Here is a 19048-nt window from a genome sequence, read left to right as displayed (position 1 = left end):
TCCCCTTTCTCGAGGCATTGCAAACAGTCCCATCAATGTGTTAAGAATAGACAAAGTCAAGTCAAGTAAAGCCGAGTCAGGGTAGCCAGCCGACTGGTAGCCAAGCGTGGAACAGCTCAGGTCAGATGGACGAGACAAATCAAGAGACGTGTGCTAAGCTCGTGTTGCTTGTGGTAGTTCGTGCCGTCGTTAGGTGACGGAACAGGGCGAACGAAAAGCCAAGGAGGTCACACCAATGTGGGCGATGGTAGAGCCCTGCTCCGAGTCCGAGTCGGAGTCTGGGAGTTCCTCGACGAATCCTTTCGGTGGAAGCTTGGGTAGGCGGGCCGAGGGTCGGGAGGAGGAAGCATACGGGGTGCGGGAGTGGTTGGTATGATGACTGCGTCTTCCCGGACCAGACCCGTTCGCCGAGGCGGAGGAGTAGCTGTTGCCCTTGGCCTGGCATGGGGTAGGACCGTCTTTCTTGGCGTATGGATCCAGATGGGAGGACCTCGCAGAGGAAGTGGCCCCGTCTCCGTACCATCCATACGAACCGTGACCTTGGGTTGACGGATAATTAGATGCGCCCCGGCCACGGGTGGTGTTGGCCCGTCGTTGCTGTCGCTGGGCGCCACTGGTAGTGTCCTCACGATGCGGTTTCCAGTCATCGTATTCCTGACTGTATCCGTTGTGAGGATCTGTTGTTGCACTGGGTCCGTTGCCGTCGTAGAATACATCCTCCAACGTGGTCCTCGGAGGACTACTGTTCTTGGCCCGTTCGCGGCGGCGACGGCGAGAAGCTGTTGGGTTGAGGTATTCCTGGGCTAGCTCAGAGTAACCCCCCATGCGAATCTGCTCAGCCGGCGGAGGGGGCGGAGGGGCCGGGTGAGGTGCGTGTGGTGGAGACGGAGAGTGAATGTTGCTACACAGATACTCCTGCGCGAGGCTCGAGACTCCTCCCTCATACAACTGTCGACGGAAACGGTCGCCGTCTAGATCGAAGGGCGTGGTAGTAGAGCTGTTGTCATGAGAACTGTCCCGTCCCTTCGGAGCATTGGTCCCTCGACAGTCCCGTTGGCGGCCTGGAGTAAAAAGAGGCGAGGTGTGATAGGAAGCTTGCTTATGATCCCCCAGGAACTCCTCATTATGACCGTATCTATTGTCCTGCCGTGGTTCGCCGCTGTCGAAAGTCCGAACGCCAACCCGGTCGTTGAAGGAAGTTTGCTTATTAGACGTGCCGGATACATTGCTAGAGTTGTAGCCACTGTCTTTGGTGGCAGCGGTGTTTACGGTGACGCGAGAGCCGCCCCAGGCCTGGGTCCGGGTCTGGGTCTGGGTCGGGTTAGGCGTGACCGGTTGACTCGGCTTTCCGGCTGGCTTCTGAGGCGGCAGCAGGTCAGAAGTTCGAACAGAATCGAGTGGCTCAGGAGCTGTCTCATCCGAAGCAGTATCGTCGCTCCCACAGTCCGTTTCCTGGGACGCGTTGGTTGTGCTCTCCACAGTCGGTGGTTTATACTTATAAGCGCGGGTCGGGGAGCACGCCATGGATGATGACCCACTGCCCTCTCTGAAGGCCTGAGACCGGTCAGAATAGCTGTCGGTCTTTGAATAAGCTTGTTGGAGACGCTCCTGATCGGGTTCCGACTCGTCGGACGAACTCGTCGAGATGTTCTCATCGCCCTTGGCTTTATGGTTCTGCTTGTGCAAGTTCTTATCAGCGGTCTCTTCCCCTAGATATCAAGATCGAGTTGGGAGGAGGGTAAAGTTAAAGACACAAATACAACAACGTACCAAGTTCAAAAGTGTTTTGGTCGGGCTATTCGCATTCCCTTGCCTCTTATCTCGGCAGATGGTGCAAATGTTAGGCACTGGACCAGTCCCCGACGCCAGAGAGTGTTGATGATGGAAATGAGACGACCGAGCGAACCCACAACTGGCACAGAGGTGCCCATACTCGGAAACAGGGTACTTCGTACCAGAAAAATACAATTTTAAGCAGGGTTTGCACAGATTCTTCCAAGGTGCGCCGCTGATGCGCGGCTTCCGCTCGACCTGGTGCTTCATCGCACGCCGGATGCCGCACCCGAAGCAAAAATGGCCGTCGAGGTTCAGACTGGACGTCACCGAGTCCCCGGACGCCTAGTCGCGAGAGACACGCTCGTCGTCGCCGCTGCCGACATCCGTCCCGTTGACCGAGGTTGTCACGCTGGCGGTGGTCCGGTTGTCGCAGGTGACGGACAGGGGCTTCCTGGGGAAGTTGGCCGGGTGCTGCGTCGAGGGAGTAGCGGTAACAGTGACAGTGGCAGTCGTAGCGGGATGCTTTCTGCCGCCATTGACTTTGGCAAAACCCACGGCTTGGCGCTTGTGGTTGTAATCTTTCTCAAACTCGAGGGTGGCTTTGCGAAACTCCTCGTCCGGGATAGGTCCATGTTTTGGATTAGGTGCCGGAGTCGGATCGACGTAGACGGAAAACGTCGAATTGGATGGCTGGAAAGGAGCTGAGCCATGCACGCCTACCAGTGGCTTTGAGCGACTATCTGATCGAGATTGGGCTTGGGCTTGGTATCTCGCTCGAGCTCGAGGCTTGGTGGGCGAAGCAGACGGTGCAGCGCCGGCTTTATGCTTCTTCGAGAGGCCCAACGCCTGCTTATTGCCTCTGACAGAAAGTATGGCATTCTGCTCCGAGCTCTGGTCCGAATCCGAATCCGAATCCGAGCTGCTTTCCTTGTTGTCTTCATCTGTGATTGAGCATGAGGACGAAGACGAAGATGTACACTCATAATCCGTCGATGCTTCACTCTGTTGTGAAGATGACGGGCTAGCACAGCGCTTGTTCCGGCCTGCAGGCTTGGGCCGTGTCAGGTGAACTTCACGGTTACGCCGAGAGACGTGATCCCGGTCCCCGTCTCTATCGTAACGACGACCTCCCTTTCTTCGGTGGCTTTCGGCTTGGTCATCTCGCCGTTTCTCAGTCACAGGCAGCCCTAAAGCCTCGCTCAAATGGAGCAGCAGCGACACTTTGGGTGGTCGACGGCGGAACGCCATCGTGTTCCCCCTATCTCTCACGAGATGTCTGTGAAGAGGAGAGCTTGTTTCTTGTTTCTCTCTTTTCTTTGGGCTATGCCGCTCGAACGAGATTCGGGATTTATGGTGGCAGTCAGCCTGGATGATGGTTAGCGACGTTGGTTTGACAGAATTTTGAAAGAATCCTCTCGTCAAGCTATGACGAGACGAGACATATGAGGTTGGAAGCTAAACTGGATGAGAAGTATGAGAGGCTGGCTAGTTGGAAGGATGGAGAGGTGATCGGCGAAGCTCGGTGAGGGTGAAAGATATGGAAAGTTGAAAGTTGAGTCGCCGACGACTCAGAAGGAAACGATTTGATGTATAGGTTATGGAAGGAGCCATCATGTGACACTCCTTCATACACCTTCCTTCCCTGCCGAAGCAACAGAAGTACTCTCTGACAAGTACCTACTCTGTGACGTCGATGCGCTGCTGTCAACGCCATGTTCTCAACATAATACATTGATTGCTATATGTACAGTTTTACCGTATTCTTCTGCCTTTTGTGTCTACCGAAAGCCAACCCTGTCGTACTGCCAGCCCAGCCTTACAGACGTCCCTTGTCGGATCATCTTTTCGTGAAAGCTGCAGCAGAAAAAGCGCAAACCATTTTTCAAGACTCAACCTCCTCCCTCCGCAGCATCTACTCAACTCGCAGAACACGACGACCGCGTTTCTTGGTCGACGGCTTCTTCTTCTTCTGGCCCCTATCAAACGCCGCCGCCGCCGCATGGTCACGTCCAACGTTGTCAAGGTCCTTGACCTTGTAGATGCGGATGATCCAGTTCTCGCTCGTGAACGCTTCCTCCATCGAGTCGAGAGTCGGGCCCACATCGGGAAGACGAGATTGCCGGACGCGGTCCGAAGCCTTCCCTCGGGGGAACAGCGAGCTGTAGTTGTAGTACGACATCTTGTACCTGCATTGAGACCGTGTGGTTAGAGATCAAAAATTACGTTCGACATGAGGAAATCATGCGAGTAGTAAACAAGGGGATGAAAGAGAAGGGAAAACCAGCTTACATCAAGCTGTTCTTCATGGCATCCGTGGCCTCGTGGTCAACTCGATACTCGCCACGCGACGTGAAGAAGCTGCGCTCTTGAACCTCCTCGGGCCAGATGCCCTCGGCAATTCTGACCATCCAGAGGAACTTGTTGATGTCGTCTCCGGAGTAGCCCAACAGGCCGCCAAACACCACGAGAACGTAGTCGACCTCGTGCTGCCGCATAATGGGATAGCTGACCTCCTCTGGAGACGCCATGGCCTTGCCAACGGTGGCAATGTGCGTATTGTTCCACGTGTTGTTGTCCACAAGCGTGGGGCGGTCGGCCATGCCCCCGATCTGGTAGCCGTAGTCCCACCAGGACATGATCTTGGCGTCTTCGCGGGTGTTCTGCCGAAGCCATTGGTACGCCTCACGGTAGTCGTCAATGATGTGCTGGCTGCCATCTGGCATGCGGCTCGCCAAAACCACCGACGGAGACGAGTATGCGTTGGACGTGACCCAGGTACAGTGGTACACAAACATGAGCAGATACACGCACGTGCTTCCAACCACCACGCTCTTGGTCAACAGACTGTAGATGCCAACGTACGCTGAGTTGGTCGCCCTGAGCCCGCCGGCGGATTTGGCCGCCTTCTTTGAGGCGGTGCCAGCGGCCGCATCGTTGTTTTCGAAATCCGCCGCGTTGGGAGTCTTGCGTTGGAGAAACGTGTCGAGGATCTGCGACATAGCAATGGCCGCCGTGACGCAGACAATAGGCGTGAGGGTGAGCATCAGACGAACCATGACACCGGCAAAGTAGCTGCCGAGCAGGGCGTAGATGATGACGAACACGTGCTCATCCCTGAGTTCCTGGAAGCAAAGATAGACTCCGGCGGGGAAGAGCCAAATGAGCATGTTCAGGTCGAAGAAAAATGCAGGCCAGGCCGTCGGTTGGTGCTCCGACACGGACGCGATGATGGGGATGTGAATCTTGGCGTAACCAGTGTCCCAAAGAGAGTAGAAACGTCCACCCCAAGGGGCGATGTAGCCCATGTAGGTGAGGAACACCACACCGGCGAGACCGACGCCGAAGCCCGCGGCGACAATAGTGTAAAGGAAAGTCTGGAACTGACGACCAGAAACGGCCCCACGAACGTAGTCGATGAAGGCCAACAGCTGCAGGAAGCCAAACATCCCTGGCGCATTATTTTTCATTAGTTTGCCGCTCGGCTGGTTGATAGCAAGAGGCAACAGGATGGGTGGGGTTAACTTACCCAGTGCCGGCATATGCTCGCTAGTCCTAATAGGCAGGAAGCCGACGAAGGGAATTTGCATACTAGCCAAAGTACCCAACGCGTACCAAGTGGTGTAGCTGACATAGAGCCTGGTGCTGTATCGGCCCATGCAGACCAGGACCAGGGAGTGAAGAGGCAGCATGCAGGTGATAAAGGCATAGCCACCCCACGAGGCCACCATGTACCCGTAGAAGAGGGCGCAGAGTGCGCCGTAGAGCATGGAGCCCAGCTTCAGCGACTTGATCCAGAGGTAGAAGGTGAACACGAGCAGGAAAATGGCAATTGCCTCGTTATCGTAGCTGCCGGCGACGGACCGAGAAATGTAACCGGGTGCCATTCCCATAAAAGCGGCAGCCAGGAGACCCGCCGACGGGGATGTGGTCATCTCGTTGGTGAGGAGATACGCCGCGATCGCCGTCAGGCCCGAAAACGCGGGAGCGAGGAGAACGCAAACGTTCCGAATGTCGATGGGGAGGGTGAGAGCTCGAAGCGCGTGGTAAATGACACCGCTCGTGACCATCAGACCGGGATAGAGGGTTCCTCCGGTAACCCGACCAAGAGGATGCCATGTCCGGTCGTCGAACCAGTCCCAGAATTTGTAGAAGCCATTGGCAACGAGGTACTTTGTGGCGCGATAGTTGAACCAAGGGTCAACTGCAGATTGGGTCAGCGGAACGGGCGTTGTCGAGAGGCAGGAGGAAATGACGAACACTCGTGGATAATGCTCTCAAAACCTAGGAAATGAAGGTTAGCCTATGTCTCCTAAACAATTCACAGCCACTGGGTAGTATTTGGAAGCTGGGAAGAGAGCGTTTGCTAGACGAAGGGGAAGGAAGGGTATTGACGCCGTCATGGAGCGTAGAGAGAGCTCTGGGCCTGGGACACGTACGAATGACGGAGAAAAGTCGACTGGCAACAGCCGTGGCAGCGATGAAACCAAGAATAACTACTCTTAGTAGAGTCCTGGAGTTCTTTGAACTGCCTCCGGAGAGGAGCTCCAGCGTTTGGGCCGACATATTGGCCACGGGTGTGGAATCGCGGTGCTCTGGGGTAGATGTGAGCTTGAAAAAGGCCCCTGGTCCGTGATACAGGAGAAGGACAGCTTGAGCTTGTGGAATCGGCTATGTGAATACCGTGACGAAATGGTGGCAGGTCAAATCGGTTTTCTAGATATCACTGTATCAAAATATCCTTATACTGGAAGGCACCTAGAGAAAGATGGGTCATGATTTCTGGATGGGCTGATGCCATTGGTTGCGAATACCGAGTGTGATTCCATACTCCCATGGCCTCCAATTCTGAGAGCTGCCATGGCCGCGGATGATGCACTCCACTCACCCTACGTGGTTATTACATTGAGACCAAATTCTAGGATTATCGAGCCGGTACATGCTGGTCACTCGTTCACGTTATAACATCCAAATGTTCGAATGGCTCGTCCCTTGGTAAATCATCTAGTCGAGAGTATGTTACACATGTACATCCAGGCAAAAGTAGGAAGAAAAAAAAAGGTCTATGCTGTGACAATCAGCCGCGTGTCCATCCACACTCCCTTGCTGGCTTTTGGGAGAAACTCCTCTATCCATGCCTTCTCTCAAAGGACACTCCATTGAATCCGCGTGTTCCTACAGACTGCACCTCTCCATTTTCCCATCATCTATCCGTGGGGTTTCCCCCCGGCCAATGCCATTACTCGATCTGGCCCACAGTGTAGCATTACGGGCTCTCCTTGGCGAGGTTGTTGAAGAAGGCTTCGAGGTCGAACTTGGGGTCCGTCGGATCTGTGATTACTAGAATCCAAGTTAGTTGACTAGAGCGTAAAGTGAATGAAGGCGACTGGCCACATGGGCCCCGGTAGCAACATGAACACAACGTTCACCAAGCACCGCCATGGAGTCGAGTCGCAATCGCAGTGCACGTACCTCCGCTAGCAGGTTTCGCCGTCTCGACGGGAGCGTTCTTCTTAGCCCACTCCGCCTTGGCCTGGTTGATCAATCGCAGCTTGTGCTCATATTCCTTCTTCTCCTCGGCGGCCCTTTGGTTCGCTGTGATCGTCCTCTGGTGGGTGAAGCCGTAGAAGACGCCAACCGCGAGGGCGGTATAGCGAAGGACCTGTATGAGTGTCACCTTGTCAGCAATTGTATCGCTTGCGGATTGATGGGCTGAGCATCGAGGCCAGGTGGATCTCCTCCCAATGGGATGAGGCAAGGGAAATTCATGTTCGGCGCGGATGTGGAGGTTCGGAATCGCGGTAGGAGACGAGCACGCGAGGGGGGTTTTGGGACGCAACGTACGTTGACTCCGGTCGATGTAGACATGACGTTAATGCCTGTGTGACGCGACTGTTGTTTCGAGGAGGACGGGCAGATAGATGGGCGGCGCGCAAGTCGGGTATGGTTCGTCAATTGGCCCGTTGGATGAGCAAATCTGCGATTACGAAGTGTGAGGACGGACCGGAGATGTGGAAGTTTTGATGAAAAGCTCGGGTGAAACCGTAGATTTTCCGCTCGCCCCGGAAATGCGGCGTCCCCACTGTGCAGATGACCGATAAATGCATATTCTCAAAGGAAGTCACGTGTAAATCCAGAAGCTATTCGTACCGCCCAAAGCGAAATTACGCCTGATTACCAACCGGCAGGTGGTCAATGCAGGAACCAGCTGTTACGGCGGGCAGGGCAGGGGCCGGGCTGGGACTCCGTAGATTATATTATCTTTTGGATCGCGACGACGCGGTATCGAAAGAATCCACCTTCAACCGAGTCTAATTCTCCGTGCCGTCTTCTCATAACGTACAAGTTTAGTTACAACCTGCTCTTCACTCTCGCAAGCCCTTTCCTTCCATTCCAAATCCGTTGGGCTATTTCCGATCTGGCAACTGTCACAGTGCCAACGAGCCGCCAGCCCCTGACTATTCGCGTTCTGGTCCAAATCTTGCGAGTCTCCCGCCATGGGCCTGAGGAGCGCGCACCATGCAATCACGTCGAGATGAGATCCTTGCAAAAAGGGCAAAGCTTGCGGAGCTTAAGCGACAGAGGGAGCTTCGGGCGAGCCAAGCGGCAGGTGGCCGCCCTAGCATAGGCAGCCCGGGCGAGGTGAGTCTGGTTTGCGGTGTCCGTTCGACCGGGGTGTTATGGTCTCCTCCTGACGACAGCTATAGGTGATTGCACCAACACCGGGTCGCAACAGTCGCCAGGATATAGAAGCTCTTATCAATACCCTAGTCGGTGAAAGCAGACCGGGCTCGACCACAGGAGGCGCAGGATCACCGGGGCCCAGAGGAAGCCGGCCAAACAGCGTGCTGAGCGCAGGTGAGCTCAGCAATGAGACGTCAGAATATACCGTTGCCTCAGTTGTCGGTCAAGCAGTCGCGGCAGCACCACCACCTCCTCCACAACTATTGACAACGACATCTTCGACGACCGTATTCGAATGCCCGCCATCACCCGTCAAAGAAATTTTCTCCTACAGTAAAGCCGTTCAGACAACAGAGGAATGGACGGCACCGAACAGAACACGTGCGCACTCCTTTTCCGATACCGAAGATCTTCCCGGCGTAACTTCGACGCCCAACAAGAGGCAGAGCCGGAGGGAACGAGACCGAGAAGAGGAGCTACGGCAGAACATCCGGAAAGAAGTCGAGGACGAACTCAAGGCGGCACGAGAAGCGCTCAAGGATGGCGCGGCCCAGCTGGAGTCACAATCGGACAACTACCCGTTGCGAAAATTGACAGACGAGGAACTAGATGCCGTCACCGCCTCGGACGAATTTTCCGCCTTCCTCGACAAGGCCACCAAGGTGATCGAGAGGGCACTCGACCAGGAATACGACGTTCTCACCGACTACGCGCTACAAGGCCACGACGTGGAGGATGAAGACGAGGACAGTGGCAACACTGGTGGTAAGGGACGACACAGGGTGAAGGAGGTGGCGCAATTCTTCGACGAGCGATGGTCCAAGAAGCGAATGATCAGCTCGATCGATTTCTCTCCTCATTTCCCCGAGTTGATGCTGGCATCGTACACCAAGAATCCCACAGCACCCCACGAGCCAGACGGGCTTGTCCAGGTCTGGAGTCTGGCGCTCCACGACAGGCCCGAGTTTGTCTTCCACGCGCAATCCGACGTCCTCACCGCCAAGTTCTCCCCCCACCACCGCAATCTCATCGTTGGCGGGTCGTACAGCGGCCAGGTTCTCTTGTGGGATACGAGGGCCAAATCGGCCGCCCCGGTCCAGAAGACGCCTCTCACCGGCTACGGACACACGCATCCCATCTACTCCGTCGACATTGTCGGTACACAAAACGCAAACAACATCATTTCGTGCTCAACGGACGGGGTCGTGTGCGGCTGGAGCATGGACGTGTTTGCGCAGCCGCAGGAGCTCCTCGAGCTCAAGGCACCGCCGGCGTACAAGATTGAGGATGTCAGCCCGACGTCCATGGCGTTCCCCCAGGCTGACCCGACGTTCTTCCTCGTGGGTAGCGAGGAGGGCTCCATCTTCCCGTGCCACAGGTACGACCGGGCGGGGGCCAAGGCGGGGATCGACACGCGGTTCAGCTACAAGGGCCACACGGCGCCGGTCATGTCGGTGGATTTCCACCCGGCGCGCGGGCCCGTGGATCTGGGCGACCTGGTCCTGTCTTCGTCGCTGGACTGGAGCGTCCGGCTGTGGAAGGTGCGGGCACCTGCGGCGACGTCGACGGCCGGGAACGAGGGGGCCGTGTCTCCGCTGCTCGACTTTGTGCGGGAGGACGTTGTCTACGACGCAAAGTGGTCCCCCATCAAACCGGGTGTTTTTGCTCTCGTGGACGGGGCCGGGTGGTTGGAGCTGTGGGACATTACGGTCGAGACGGAAGAACCGGTGGCGCGGATATCGCCCAGCGCCCGCAAGGACGGGAGGGCCATGCTCTCCAAGAGCCTGAACAAGCTGGCGTGGGAACCTACCGAGGGCAAGCGCCTGGCCACTGGTGGTATCGATGGAACGCTGACGGTGTTTGAGGTTGCTTCCGGGTTGGGAGGGCTAGAGGACCTCAAGGCGGAAGAATGGACCAATGTGAAGAAGCTTGTGAATAGGGTGGAAGCGGTTGGCGTCAATGGAGCTATGATAGTGTAATGGTAGATGTGGACGGTGGTTGACTCGTTGACCTGTTTTCTCCCTTTCCCTTTCGCATCTTTGTAAATACAAGGTCCTGGCTTATGTTTGATGAGCTCTGCTGGCTGGACAGCACTCCATGTGCGTCAGGGTGTTGGATAGTGGCGTCTCTACATTCCGCATACCCCCATCATATGGAATTACGAAGTACTTGTATTTGAAGATACATGCTCCTTTTCATCTCGGAAAGCGCCATGGCCACGACTTTCGTCGTGTTCCTGCCGAGTATACGATATGGACCGAGCTTTGTAGGTGATTAGTCATCTTTGAACCTGGTAATAATAACCGACGCGAAGAAAGATTTCACTCTTTGCTTCCTTACAATATTCACTTCATTCTTCACAATTGACCCAACCATCGAAATGAGTACGCGTGGTCGCCTCATTTTCTGCTGCCAATGTTGCTACAATAGTCCCCATCAGACTCACTAATTCATAGAGTATGTATTTCTCTATTCCCATCACCAGCACGCAATGCACCAAGCAAACATGATGAACAGCCATAAGAATTCTGCAATGCTCAAACGGCCCGCAAGGGTCAAGCTGTGGAAAAAATCTTTTCGCGTTTAACTGAATTGTTTCTGCTTGCCATCCGATATACACGTTTGAAATCATGACGCAGGACGTCAACTCTGGTCAATTGCCCGCTAACATATGCCTAAGGTTATTAGGCTGTACGTTCGCTTTGTGTTCGTGGGAGCACATTCAAGTGTTGATGGGGTGACCTTCCCCGTACCGGGATCCGGCCACCTCGAACTTGGCCAAGGTAGCATCGATCTCGGCCATCTCCTCGTCCGTAAGGTCGACCAGTTTGGCGTTCTCGACGACGCGGTCGACGGTGGTGCTCCCGGGAATGGGGATGATGGTGGGCATACCGGGACGGCGGGAGAGGGAGTTGAGCCAGCCAAGGGCGAGCTGGGCCGGGGTACAGCCCTTCTTCGCGGCGAGGTCCTCGACCTGACGGACGAGCTGGAGGTTTGTCTCGAAATTTTCGGGCTGGAAGCGGGGCAGGTGGTGGCGTATGTCGGTGGTGGGAATGTCGGCGGCGGACTGGAAGCGGCCGGTGAGCATGCCGCGTCCGAGCGGGGAGTAGGCGATGAGGGGGATGTCGTGCTCGGCACAGGCGGCGGCAACGCCGTTGGATAGCACGTCGGTGCTGAAGAGGCTCAGCTCGACCTCGACGCCGGCGATGGTGGTGATCTTGGCGGCTTCGTGGATGGTGGCGGCCGAGACCTCGGACAGGCAGATGCCGCCGACCTTGCCGGTCTTGATGTATTCCTTCTCGATGACGCCGAAGGTGGTCGCGAGGGGCACGTTGGGGTCCCGGCGGGCGCACTCGAAGACGTCGACCTTGCGGCCGCCCAGCTTTTCGAGGGTGAAGTCCAGGGACCGTCGGATGTTCTCTGGGGAGCCGTCGGGCACCAAGTCGGCCCGTAAGCCGCCCTTGATGCTGAGGACGACCTTGTCGGAGTCTTCGGGGTACTTTTCAAAGTAGCGCTTGAGCAGGGTCATGCTGTTGACTTCGGGGGTTCCGTAGAACTCGCCGCCGTTCCAGAAGTTCATGTCATTGGCGAGGGCAGCACGCATGGTGTCGAAGGCTTGTTCGTCGGGAACGGGGTCGGAGCGCCAGGTGAAATTCATGAGGCCGAAGCCACGCGGTCCGACTTGTCGTCCGGCGATTTGAGCCATGATAAAATGAGTTTCGGGAGGGTCAGGTAAGTTAGAGTAGAGTCTGCGTTACAACAGGATCAAAGACGATGCTGTCGTGGTCTTCCAGATGCGAGGTGAGACGACAAGACGGGTGGTTTATGAGTTGTGCCTTGAGAGGAGCTGAAAGGATATTGGACGCCTGTAGACTTCTAGGGTTGAATCAGAAGATCAAGGCAATGTTTCCCTTTCGACTTCAAGCAGAACTAGCTAGCCAATGTGTGACCAGGGGAAATGATTGGAATTCGTCGACCGAAAAACCTGCATTCGAAGCATGCAGTATGGAGTGTCTCGCTCTCTCTCCTCACGTCACCAGCTCTGTAGTGTACGAAGTAAGCTTATGGGAGCCAGTAAGTGGGGGGGGGACACAACGGCACCGCAACAGGGTCAGATCCATCGAGACTTCTGTGGAATTCCTATGTAGTTACTTTCGCTTCATTACAAGGTACCTACCTAGGTAGTCTATAGAGGCATTTCACAAAAGTTCCGAAGCAATTGCCCACCAGGAGGTATTGTTGTCTTAGTACCCACTGTACCGAGTGTCTCTGTAGGGGGATGAACATAAAGCTGAGGGGTAATATCAAGTAGAAGTACTTCGTACGCTGACGGCATATCTGTAATTACTAAGCTACACTTACTAATCTCGAAATCTATAGCCCCTTCTCTTCCCACCGTCTATGCTACAACCTTGGCCTCCTGTCAGATATCAAGAAGGTCGTCCACGATATTGTCAGAATCATCGTCCTTCTTCTCGCCCACACCGGCTGTGGTCCTGTTCATGCGCAGTATTCCCAGTCTCTCCAGTCTCTCTAATCTCTCCATCTCACGGTCCTCCTTCATTTTCGCCTTCCTCTCCTCCATTCGTCGCATTTCTTGCTCTCTCTCATTCTCTCGTTGCTGCGGCTGAACCTGCGGTTGCATTCTCTTCTCCGTCGTGTCGAAAGGCTCTCCCCCGGCGTTTGCCCCTCTCCCGAGCATGAGTCGTCTATTCATCGGCATCCCCACCGCGCCCATGCCCATGCCCATGCCCATGCCCATGCCCATGTTCATGTTCATGTTCGTCCCCATTCCGCCGCCCAGGCCGTTCCCAGGCATGTAATGGGGCGCCGGCGGCTGATGACCCGGCCCGATCCCTCCCATCTGCCCTCCCGGCGCACTCATCCCGGTCGCGAAATGCTCATCCAGTGTCAACCGCATGGCCGACTGGAACCACGGAGGCAGTTCCCTGATACCCAACTCCTGCAGGCCTTCGAGCGTTGTCGGCATCGTGTGCTGGTACCGGCAGTACAGTCCGAACTTGCACGTTCCGTGATGGCACCAATGTCGGCAGAAAGTCCTGACATTGCCCGGGCCGTTGTTGCTGTTGCCGTTGTTGTGGCCGTTGCTGTGGCTCGTATTATTGGCGGTTCTGCCGTTCAAAGTGCCTCTCTTCAATCTCATGGCGCTGCTCTGTAGCCGCATGCTTGATGACTTTACATCAGCCATAGCTTGCATCATGCGGTCGGCTGGATGCTGCTGGGATGCCGGAGAAACGACAGGTGAATCACGCGCCAAACGGGATGATGATGAAGAGGAAGGGGAAGAGGAACGCGAGGTAGAGTGAGAAGTGGGAGAAACAGTACGGGCAGTTTCTACCAGTACCATTGAGTGAGTTGGCCAAGGAGACGTTGCCGTCGCATTCTGCTTCGCGACAGTCCCAGCAGCATTCATTTTGTGCTCCCCGGCCAGGGGAATCGTATTGTCTTCCGAGTCGGTCGAAGCAACACTTGCCTTCTCATCATCGGCCTCGGCGGCATCATCACTACCATCTATATCCCCATCTGGAGGAGCGGCAATGCTGCATGGGATAGTAGTCGGGATATTGTCAGCATCATTCCACGAGACGGCGCGTAGCATGTAGACCACAACATCAGCCGGGCTCGGAATGGTCCCAAGGCTGGCCATCCCCGCCGCCTGTTTCAAAGTTAGGTGACGCGGGAGACCCACGATCTCAATATGATTGGGAAGCAAATCAAGTGGGATCAAGGGAACTATGTGTCCCGGTGCTGCGTGTGAGGTAGCGGGACGGACGAGGAAGTACTTGGGGTGGAGGGAAACGGGGAGTCGGGGAAACGAGTCGGCGGCCGAGCTGGCCGTGGTGCTGGAGCCGGTCATGACTGGCAGAGGTCGTGACGCCGTCTTGCTGCTCTCCTGGCCGTTGTTATCTCGGTCATGGGCCGTAGGTGCCCCCGGGTGCGGCTGCATGCTACTGGAGGTAATAACCTTGTGCTGTTTTGGTGCGGCGGCATCCGGCCGAGACGAACCTGGACCTGTCATGGTAGGCGTAGAGCCTGACAGGGCCGCAGATGCTTCTTGCGGGTTGTGTCTCGAATTCTCAATGCCCTTCCGAAGGTTGAGCCCGTCACGTGCAGATGAGGAACTCATTATGCGGGCTGTGAAGAGCGGGACTGGTGACGGTTTAAAGGGGGGACTATCTTGAGAAATTAACGTGGGATAGTAAGCGTCTTAGTACAATGAGAAGCGAATCTATGGGGGCAATACTAAGGATTTAGAGATGGATGAGAAGGTAATGGCTCCTATTTCAACCAAGAAGAACTATACGGGCACCCCTCATATACTCAGTGGATGGGCCATAGGTGAGCCTCAGGATGAGTTCTGCATTCTATACTGGGCATGTTTCCCTTGATACATTGGACAGCTGATAACAAGAAACCCACCGCATCTTGATAGCCAGTTTGCACAGAGTTTGTCATATCCCTAACGTCTGTATAATTGTGCGCTGCTTGCACGGACAGGCAAGCGGGCATGTTGTTTATATCTTTGGATAAACACTGCATCAAACTAGAGCAGAAACATGAACTGGAACAGCTAAGGAACTGGAACAGCTAAGGAACTGGAACAGCTAAGGAACTGGAACAGCTAAGGAACTGGAACAGCTAAGGAACTGGAACAGCTAAGGAACTGGAACAGCTAAGGAACTGGAACAGCAAACCAATGTCATGATGCTGTGCTGTATGTTGTATGCTGTTTGTTCCAAGTCGCAAGTCACACGTTGTATGTTGCTATGCGGACACGCTGGCATGCTGTCAAGTTGGCCCATCTTGGTCAGCAGATCTCAACACGGATGGTTGCCTCTGTCCCATCGACGCAGAAACCAAGCTGTCGCGGTCCCTCTACAAGCCTCACCTCCCTCTTCACCCAGCGACCCGTCCTGTTGCTCTCAACCTGCTCCCCTTGGTCGGAGGACTCGCCACCCCCGACAGACGGGGCCGTGGTCTCCTCTTTCTCGTTCCCTTCCACTGCCTCGCCGTAATCACTGTCTTCGTCATCGCTGCTGTCGACCGCTTCATCAAAACCACCTACGGGGTCCCACTCGCCCGTCTCCCAGACCAACTTGACCGAGAGCGGAGGAAGGTTGAAGAGCTTGCCGACGACGCCCTGTACGGCATACATGTCAAACGAACGCGGAATCTCCGTTACTTTGACCACGGCATCGTCACCCTCACCGCCGCCATCGCCACGACCCGCGGCGAGGCGGAACCGCACCTTGACAAGCCTCGCTTCGAGAAAAGCCGGATTGACCTCGTCCCGGCGCACAACCACCGGCTCGCCGTGTTTCTCGCATAGCGCCGCGTACTGGGGGTGCCTCGCGATGACTGCCTCCTCCTCTGACCCTGGGACGGAAGAGAGCTGCTTCCCGATGCGGGAGAGGTAGAAGAGTTCCGCGTTGGTGCGGTCTTGCGCTGTGATCGGTCCAAAGTTAAGCGATTTGAGGGCTGGTATGCGGGCGGTGGTGACCATGTGGGCTTCTTCCGTGCCCGTTGTCTGAGAGAGACCAGCTGACGAGGGATTTGTGCCGACTTCCGCCGAGTCGAGGTCGGGGTTGTCGTAAATGGGGTTGTGGGCGATGCGGAGGGCGGTGAGGCCGGGGATCGAAACTGTGAGGACATCGACGAAGGACCACGTAGAGATGGCATTGTAGGAAACGTCCAGGTACATGAGAGACGGGGAAAAGACAGGGGGAGAAACGTCGCTGGACGGAGAAATGCTAGAGATTGAGTTGCCTTTGAGGTGAAGACTGCGGACGGAGGACAGGGAGGTGAGTGATGATAGGTCTGATAGAGAGGTGAAGTCGTTGAATTCGAGTGTCAGGGTTGTCAGGGTCGTGGTCAGCGTGCCCAGGTCGGTGGGCGGCAGAGAGGGAAGCTGGTTAAAGCTTCCATTAAGGAGGGCTAAGGATGGGAAGCAGGTCGCAATCTGACAGAGGCCTTCCCACGAAAGAAGGGTCCCTTCTAGCTCGAGGTCCTTGACGCCCAAGAAGGCATCCTTGAAATCCGAACATGTCTCCTCATCTCCGCGCAGACTCTGGAATCGGTTTCCGCTGCGGAGGGATCAGGTCAGCTCATTCTTGCGTACAAAGAAAAGGAACGAAGAAGAAAAACAAAAGCCTACTTGAGTCTCAAACTGCGCAGCTCTGGAAGCTCGCGGCATATATTCACCACGGTACCGAACGACTCGAAGAGGTTTCTGCCCAGATCCAGCTCGGAAACAAGGGGACTCGTCTCCTTGATCCCCTTGTCGCCGTCACCAGGCAAAACATCCCAAGCAATGCGCATGCCGTCGAGAATGACAATCTTCAGCTCATCCAGCCTCGCGAGCTGCCGTCGAATTTTGTCGAAGCCGACTTCCTCGGCGACCTTCTTCCCGAAGAAGACAAACTCGACGTCGGCGTTGCGATAGGGATTCCGCTGGGCCGCCGCATCTCCCTGGCCCGCCTCGCTGGCGTACTTGTCCTGCAGCGCGGCGATGAAGCTCTGCGGCGTATCGGGCGTCCTGGTTGGGCGGACGAACGACGCCGCGGTGGGTGACTTGGAGATGCCTTTGGGGCTGTTGTCAGCCGAGAGATGTCGCGAAAAGAAACAAAACCTATACGATAAGATTCGCGGGTGTGGTGGAAAGATGGAAAGTGCTCATGCATTTGAAGTAGCGAACGTTTTTGTGCTGCCCGTCGTGTCTTCCGCGGGATGCGTCGTCCCATTCTACGCCCAGCCAAGTGCCGCTGGTGCCTGCGACCTCGCCGATGTAGCGGACGGTACATACGGCGCCATCGTAAGAGAGCCGCTGGCCCAGGTGGTGAGATTCCGACATGTCAATTAGGCATCGGGTAAAGAGGTACTGGGGTTGAATAAGTAGCGGCGGTGCTGAGTTGGCCTTAAGCGGTACGGAGTACGAAGTATGCAGGTTAATTTACCTGCGATACGGTTTTGGTGGTGAGAATTCACGGTGAGAATAAATTGTTAGTGCGTCGGCAGAAAGTACGCCTGCCTGCTTAACAGTAGTGGGCCGTACCCCCGTATCTGACGAATGGCACCCCGTGAGAATACCCAACATGTCTCTTCGATTTCCTAGCATGCTATCACGAAATTATAATGCGACAAACATGGCATCTTGAAACACCTTCTCACTCCCTTACAGCTTCGCCTTGCCATTACCTACAACCTTCATCAACGCCCGCCCGTTGCTCAGGCAGACCTTGCCGCCCTCCACCTTGACCTGGAAGCGGATCTCCTCCCAGCCGTCCTTGATGTCGCCGGTCCTCCATACCTCCGTCACGAGCTTATCCCCGGGCATGACAGGGCTTGCGAACCGCGCCTGATACTCCTTGATGTTGGCCGGGTCGCTGCCTCCCAGGGCCTTGAGCAGGCCGTGCGCCGTCGCGTTCCACGAGTACAAGCCGTGCATGATGGCGCCGCCGAAGCCCATCTTCTCGCCGGGCTCGGGCGTGGCGTGCAGGGGGTTATAGTCGCCGTTGAGGCGGTACAGCAGCGCCGACTGGGCGTTGGTCTCCTGGACAAAGGTGACGTCGGGCTTGCGGTTCTTGGGAGGAGGGAAGTTCTGCGTCGCCGGGCCCTTGGGTCCGCCCCAGTTGCCCTGGCCGATGAAGAAGGCCGAGCCGATGACGCGCGAGTACACCTCGTCGTTGGCGGCATCGACCACGTCGACCTGCGTCTCGACGACGCTGCCGGGGCGGCCCTTGTCGTAGACGCCGATGACCTTGGTGCGGACCTCGAACTTGCGGCCGGCCGACGTCGGCGGGAGGGGCTTGAAGAACTCAATCTTGCGCTGGCCGTCGACGACACGGCGCGAGTCAAACTCCGGGACGCCGGGGATCTGAACCGCCTTCTGCGCCGCGTAAAAGTCGATTACTTCCTGGCTTGTGCCCTTGAATGCTGCGCGAGACGAACCACCCACGTGTCAGCGAAGTACTCTAATTGATGGCCACTTTCAAGACATCCAACGAAAATGTAATGTGGGCGACGCTTACGAAGGATAAGGGAATATGTCGGAAAGACCTTGAAGTCGGGGTGGAGTTCCTATGGTGGGAATACAGGTCAGCTCACATGCTATCGCAGCGCGCTAGCGGGGTGGACTCTGGGGGAGGGTCTTCCCCAGAGAGTCAGAAGAGGGAGGAGGAGAACGTACATAGAGGAAATGAAGCTCATCGGCAGTGCAGCCGATGGTATTGGCAAAAAGCAAGACATCACGCTTCACCCAAGAAACCTCCTGGCGAGGGTATTCGAACCCGACGCCTGGTCCAGCTGTTCCAGTCATGATGCTTGGGATGTGGAGTGCAATTGACGGCAGAGCAGAGGATATCGGTGGAGAGAATTGAAAGACGGGGTCGAATAGAGAACAGTTGTCAGGAAGTTTGGTATGGAGAGGACAAGCCGGTCCAGTGGTGCATCAGTCAAGTTATTAGGGCCACCACTTCCATCCAGCGGTTCAGCATTCGGAGCTGGGGGTTCGGCATCTGCGTTCGGCAGCTCCATGATGCGCCGAGCAACCTTAGAGCTGTCCGATGGTGCC

The 19048-nt window shown here is 55.9% G+C and overlaps 8 protein-coding genes across 8 annotated transcripts; 1 reads left to right on the top strand and 7 right to left on the bottom strand.

The window, feature by feature from the left end:
* Positions 1–189: 189 nt before the first annotated feature.
* Positions 190–3024, bottom strand: ACRALDRAFT_1069602 (uncharacterized protein; the record flags this gene model as incomplete). Its single annotated transcript, XM_071017683.1, has 2 exons — positions 190–1709; positions 2136–3024. 2 exons carry the CDS (start codon positions 3022–3024, stop codon positions 190–192), a joined length of 2409 nt encoding a protein of 802 aa, XP_070875917.1.
* A 372-nt stretch (positions 3025–3396) lies between these two features.
* ACRALDRAFT_1080970 (glycosyltransferase family 66 protein) lies at positions 3397–6388 on the bottom strand. Its single transcript, XM_071019093.1, has 5 exons — positions 6213–6388; positions 6034–6057; positions 5303–5977; positions 4066–5224; positions 3397–3962 (listed from the first exon to the last, which is right to left on the bottom strand). The coding sequence occupies exons 1-5, from the start codon at positions 6337–6339 to the stop codon at positions 3689–3691; spliced, it is 2259 nt and encodes a 752-aa protein (XP_070875916.1). The 5' UTR covers positions 6340–6388; the 3' UTR covers positions 3397–3688.
* A 326-nt stretch (positions 6389–6714) lies between these two features.
* Positions 6715–7809, bottom strand: ACRALDRAFT_1062564 (uncharacterized protein). The gene is made up of 3 exons (XM_071016627.1): positions 7618–7809; positions 7246–7435; positions 6715–7113 (listed from the first exon to the last, which is right to left on the bottom strand). The coding sequence occupies exons 1-3, from the start codon at positions 7639–7641 to the stop codon at positions 7040–7042; spliced, it is 288 nt and encodes a 95-aa protein (XP_070875915.1). The 5' UTR covers positions 7642–7809; the 3' UTR covers positions 6715–7039.
* Positions 7810–8045: 236 nt separating this feature from the next.
* On the top strand, positions 8046–10811 carry ACRALDRAFT_1049131 (uncharacterized protein). The gene is made up of 2 exons (XM_071015579.1): positions 8046–8415; positions 8481–10811. Exons 1-2 carry the CDS (start codon positions 8293–8295, stop codon positions 10434–10436), a joined length of 2079 nt encoding a protein of 692 aa, XP_070875914.1. The 5' UTR covers positions 8046–8292; the 3' UTR covers positions 10437–10811.
* An 8-nt stretch (positions 10812–10819) lies between these two features.
* ACRALDRAFT_1092964 (uncharacterized protein) lies at positions 10820–12793 on the bottom strand. The gene is made up of 4 exons (XM_071019640.1): positions 12661–12793; positions 12553–12583; positions 12408–12483; positions 10820–12333 (listed from the first exon to the last, which is right to left on the bottom strand). Exon 4 carries the CDS (start codon positions 12161–12163, stop codon positions 11180–11182), a length of 984 nt encoding a protein of 327 aa, XP_070875912.1. The 5' UTR covers positions 12164–12333; positions 12408–12483; positions 12553–12583; positions 12661–12793; the 3' UTR covers positions 10820–11179.
* ACRALDRAFT_208799 (uncharacterized protein) lies at positions 12223–12793 on the bottom strand (the record flags this gene model as incomplete). The annotated part of the gene is made up of 4 exons (XM_071022504.1): positions 12223–12333; positions 12408–12483; positions 12553–12583; positions 12661–12793. 4 exons carry the CDS (start codon positions 12791–12793, stop codon positions 12223–12225), a joined length of 351 nt encoding a protein of 116 aa, XP_070875913.1.
* Positions 12794–12880: 87 nt separating this feature from the next.
* ACRALDRAFT_1069598 (uncharacterized protein) lies at positions 12881–14605 on the bottom strand (the record flags this gene model as incomplete). Its single annotated transcript, XM_071017682.1, has 1 exon — positions 12881–14605. The coding sequence occupies one exon, from the start codon at positions 14603–14605 to the stop codon at positions 12881–12883; it is 1725 nt and encodes a 574-aa protein (XP_070875911.1).
* A 2865-nt stretch (positions 14606–17470) lies between these two features.
* On the bottom strand, positions 17471–18997 carry ACRALDRAFT_1075670 (uncharacterized protein). The gene is made up of 3 exons (XM_071018416.1): positions 18665–18997; positions 18507–18555; positions 17471–18411 (listed from the first exon to the last, which is right to left on the bottom strand). Exons 1-3 carry the CDS (start codon positions 18791–18793, stop codon positions 17651–17653), a joined length of 939 nt encoding a protein of 312 aa, XP_070875910.1. The 5' UTR covers positions 18794–18997; the 3' UTR covers positions 17471–17650.
* Between the last annotated feature and the right edge of the window lie 51 nt (positions 18998–19048).

Source organism: Sodiomyces alcalophilus, assembly GCF_042370955.1.
Source record: "Sodiomyces alcalophilus JCM 7366 unplaced genomic scaffold ACRALscaffold_3, whole genome shotgun sequence".
NCBI lineage: Eukaryota > Fungi > Ascomycota > Sordariomycetes > Glomerellales > Plectosphaerellaceae > Sodiomyces > Sodiomyces alcalophilus.
The sequence above is the reverse complement of the archived record's forward strand: the minus strand, read 5'-3'. Positions and strand labels throughout refer to the sequence as shown.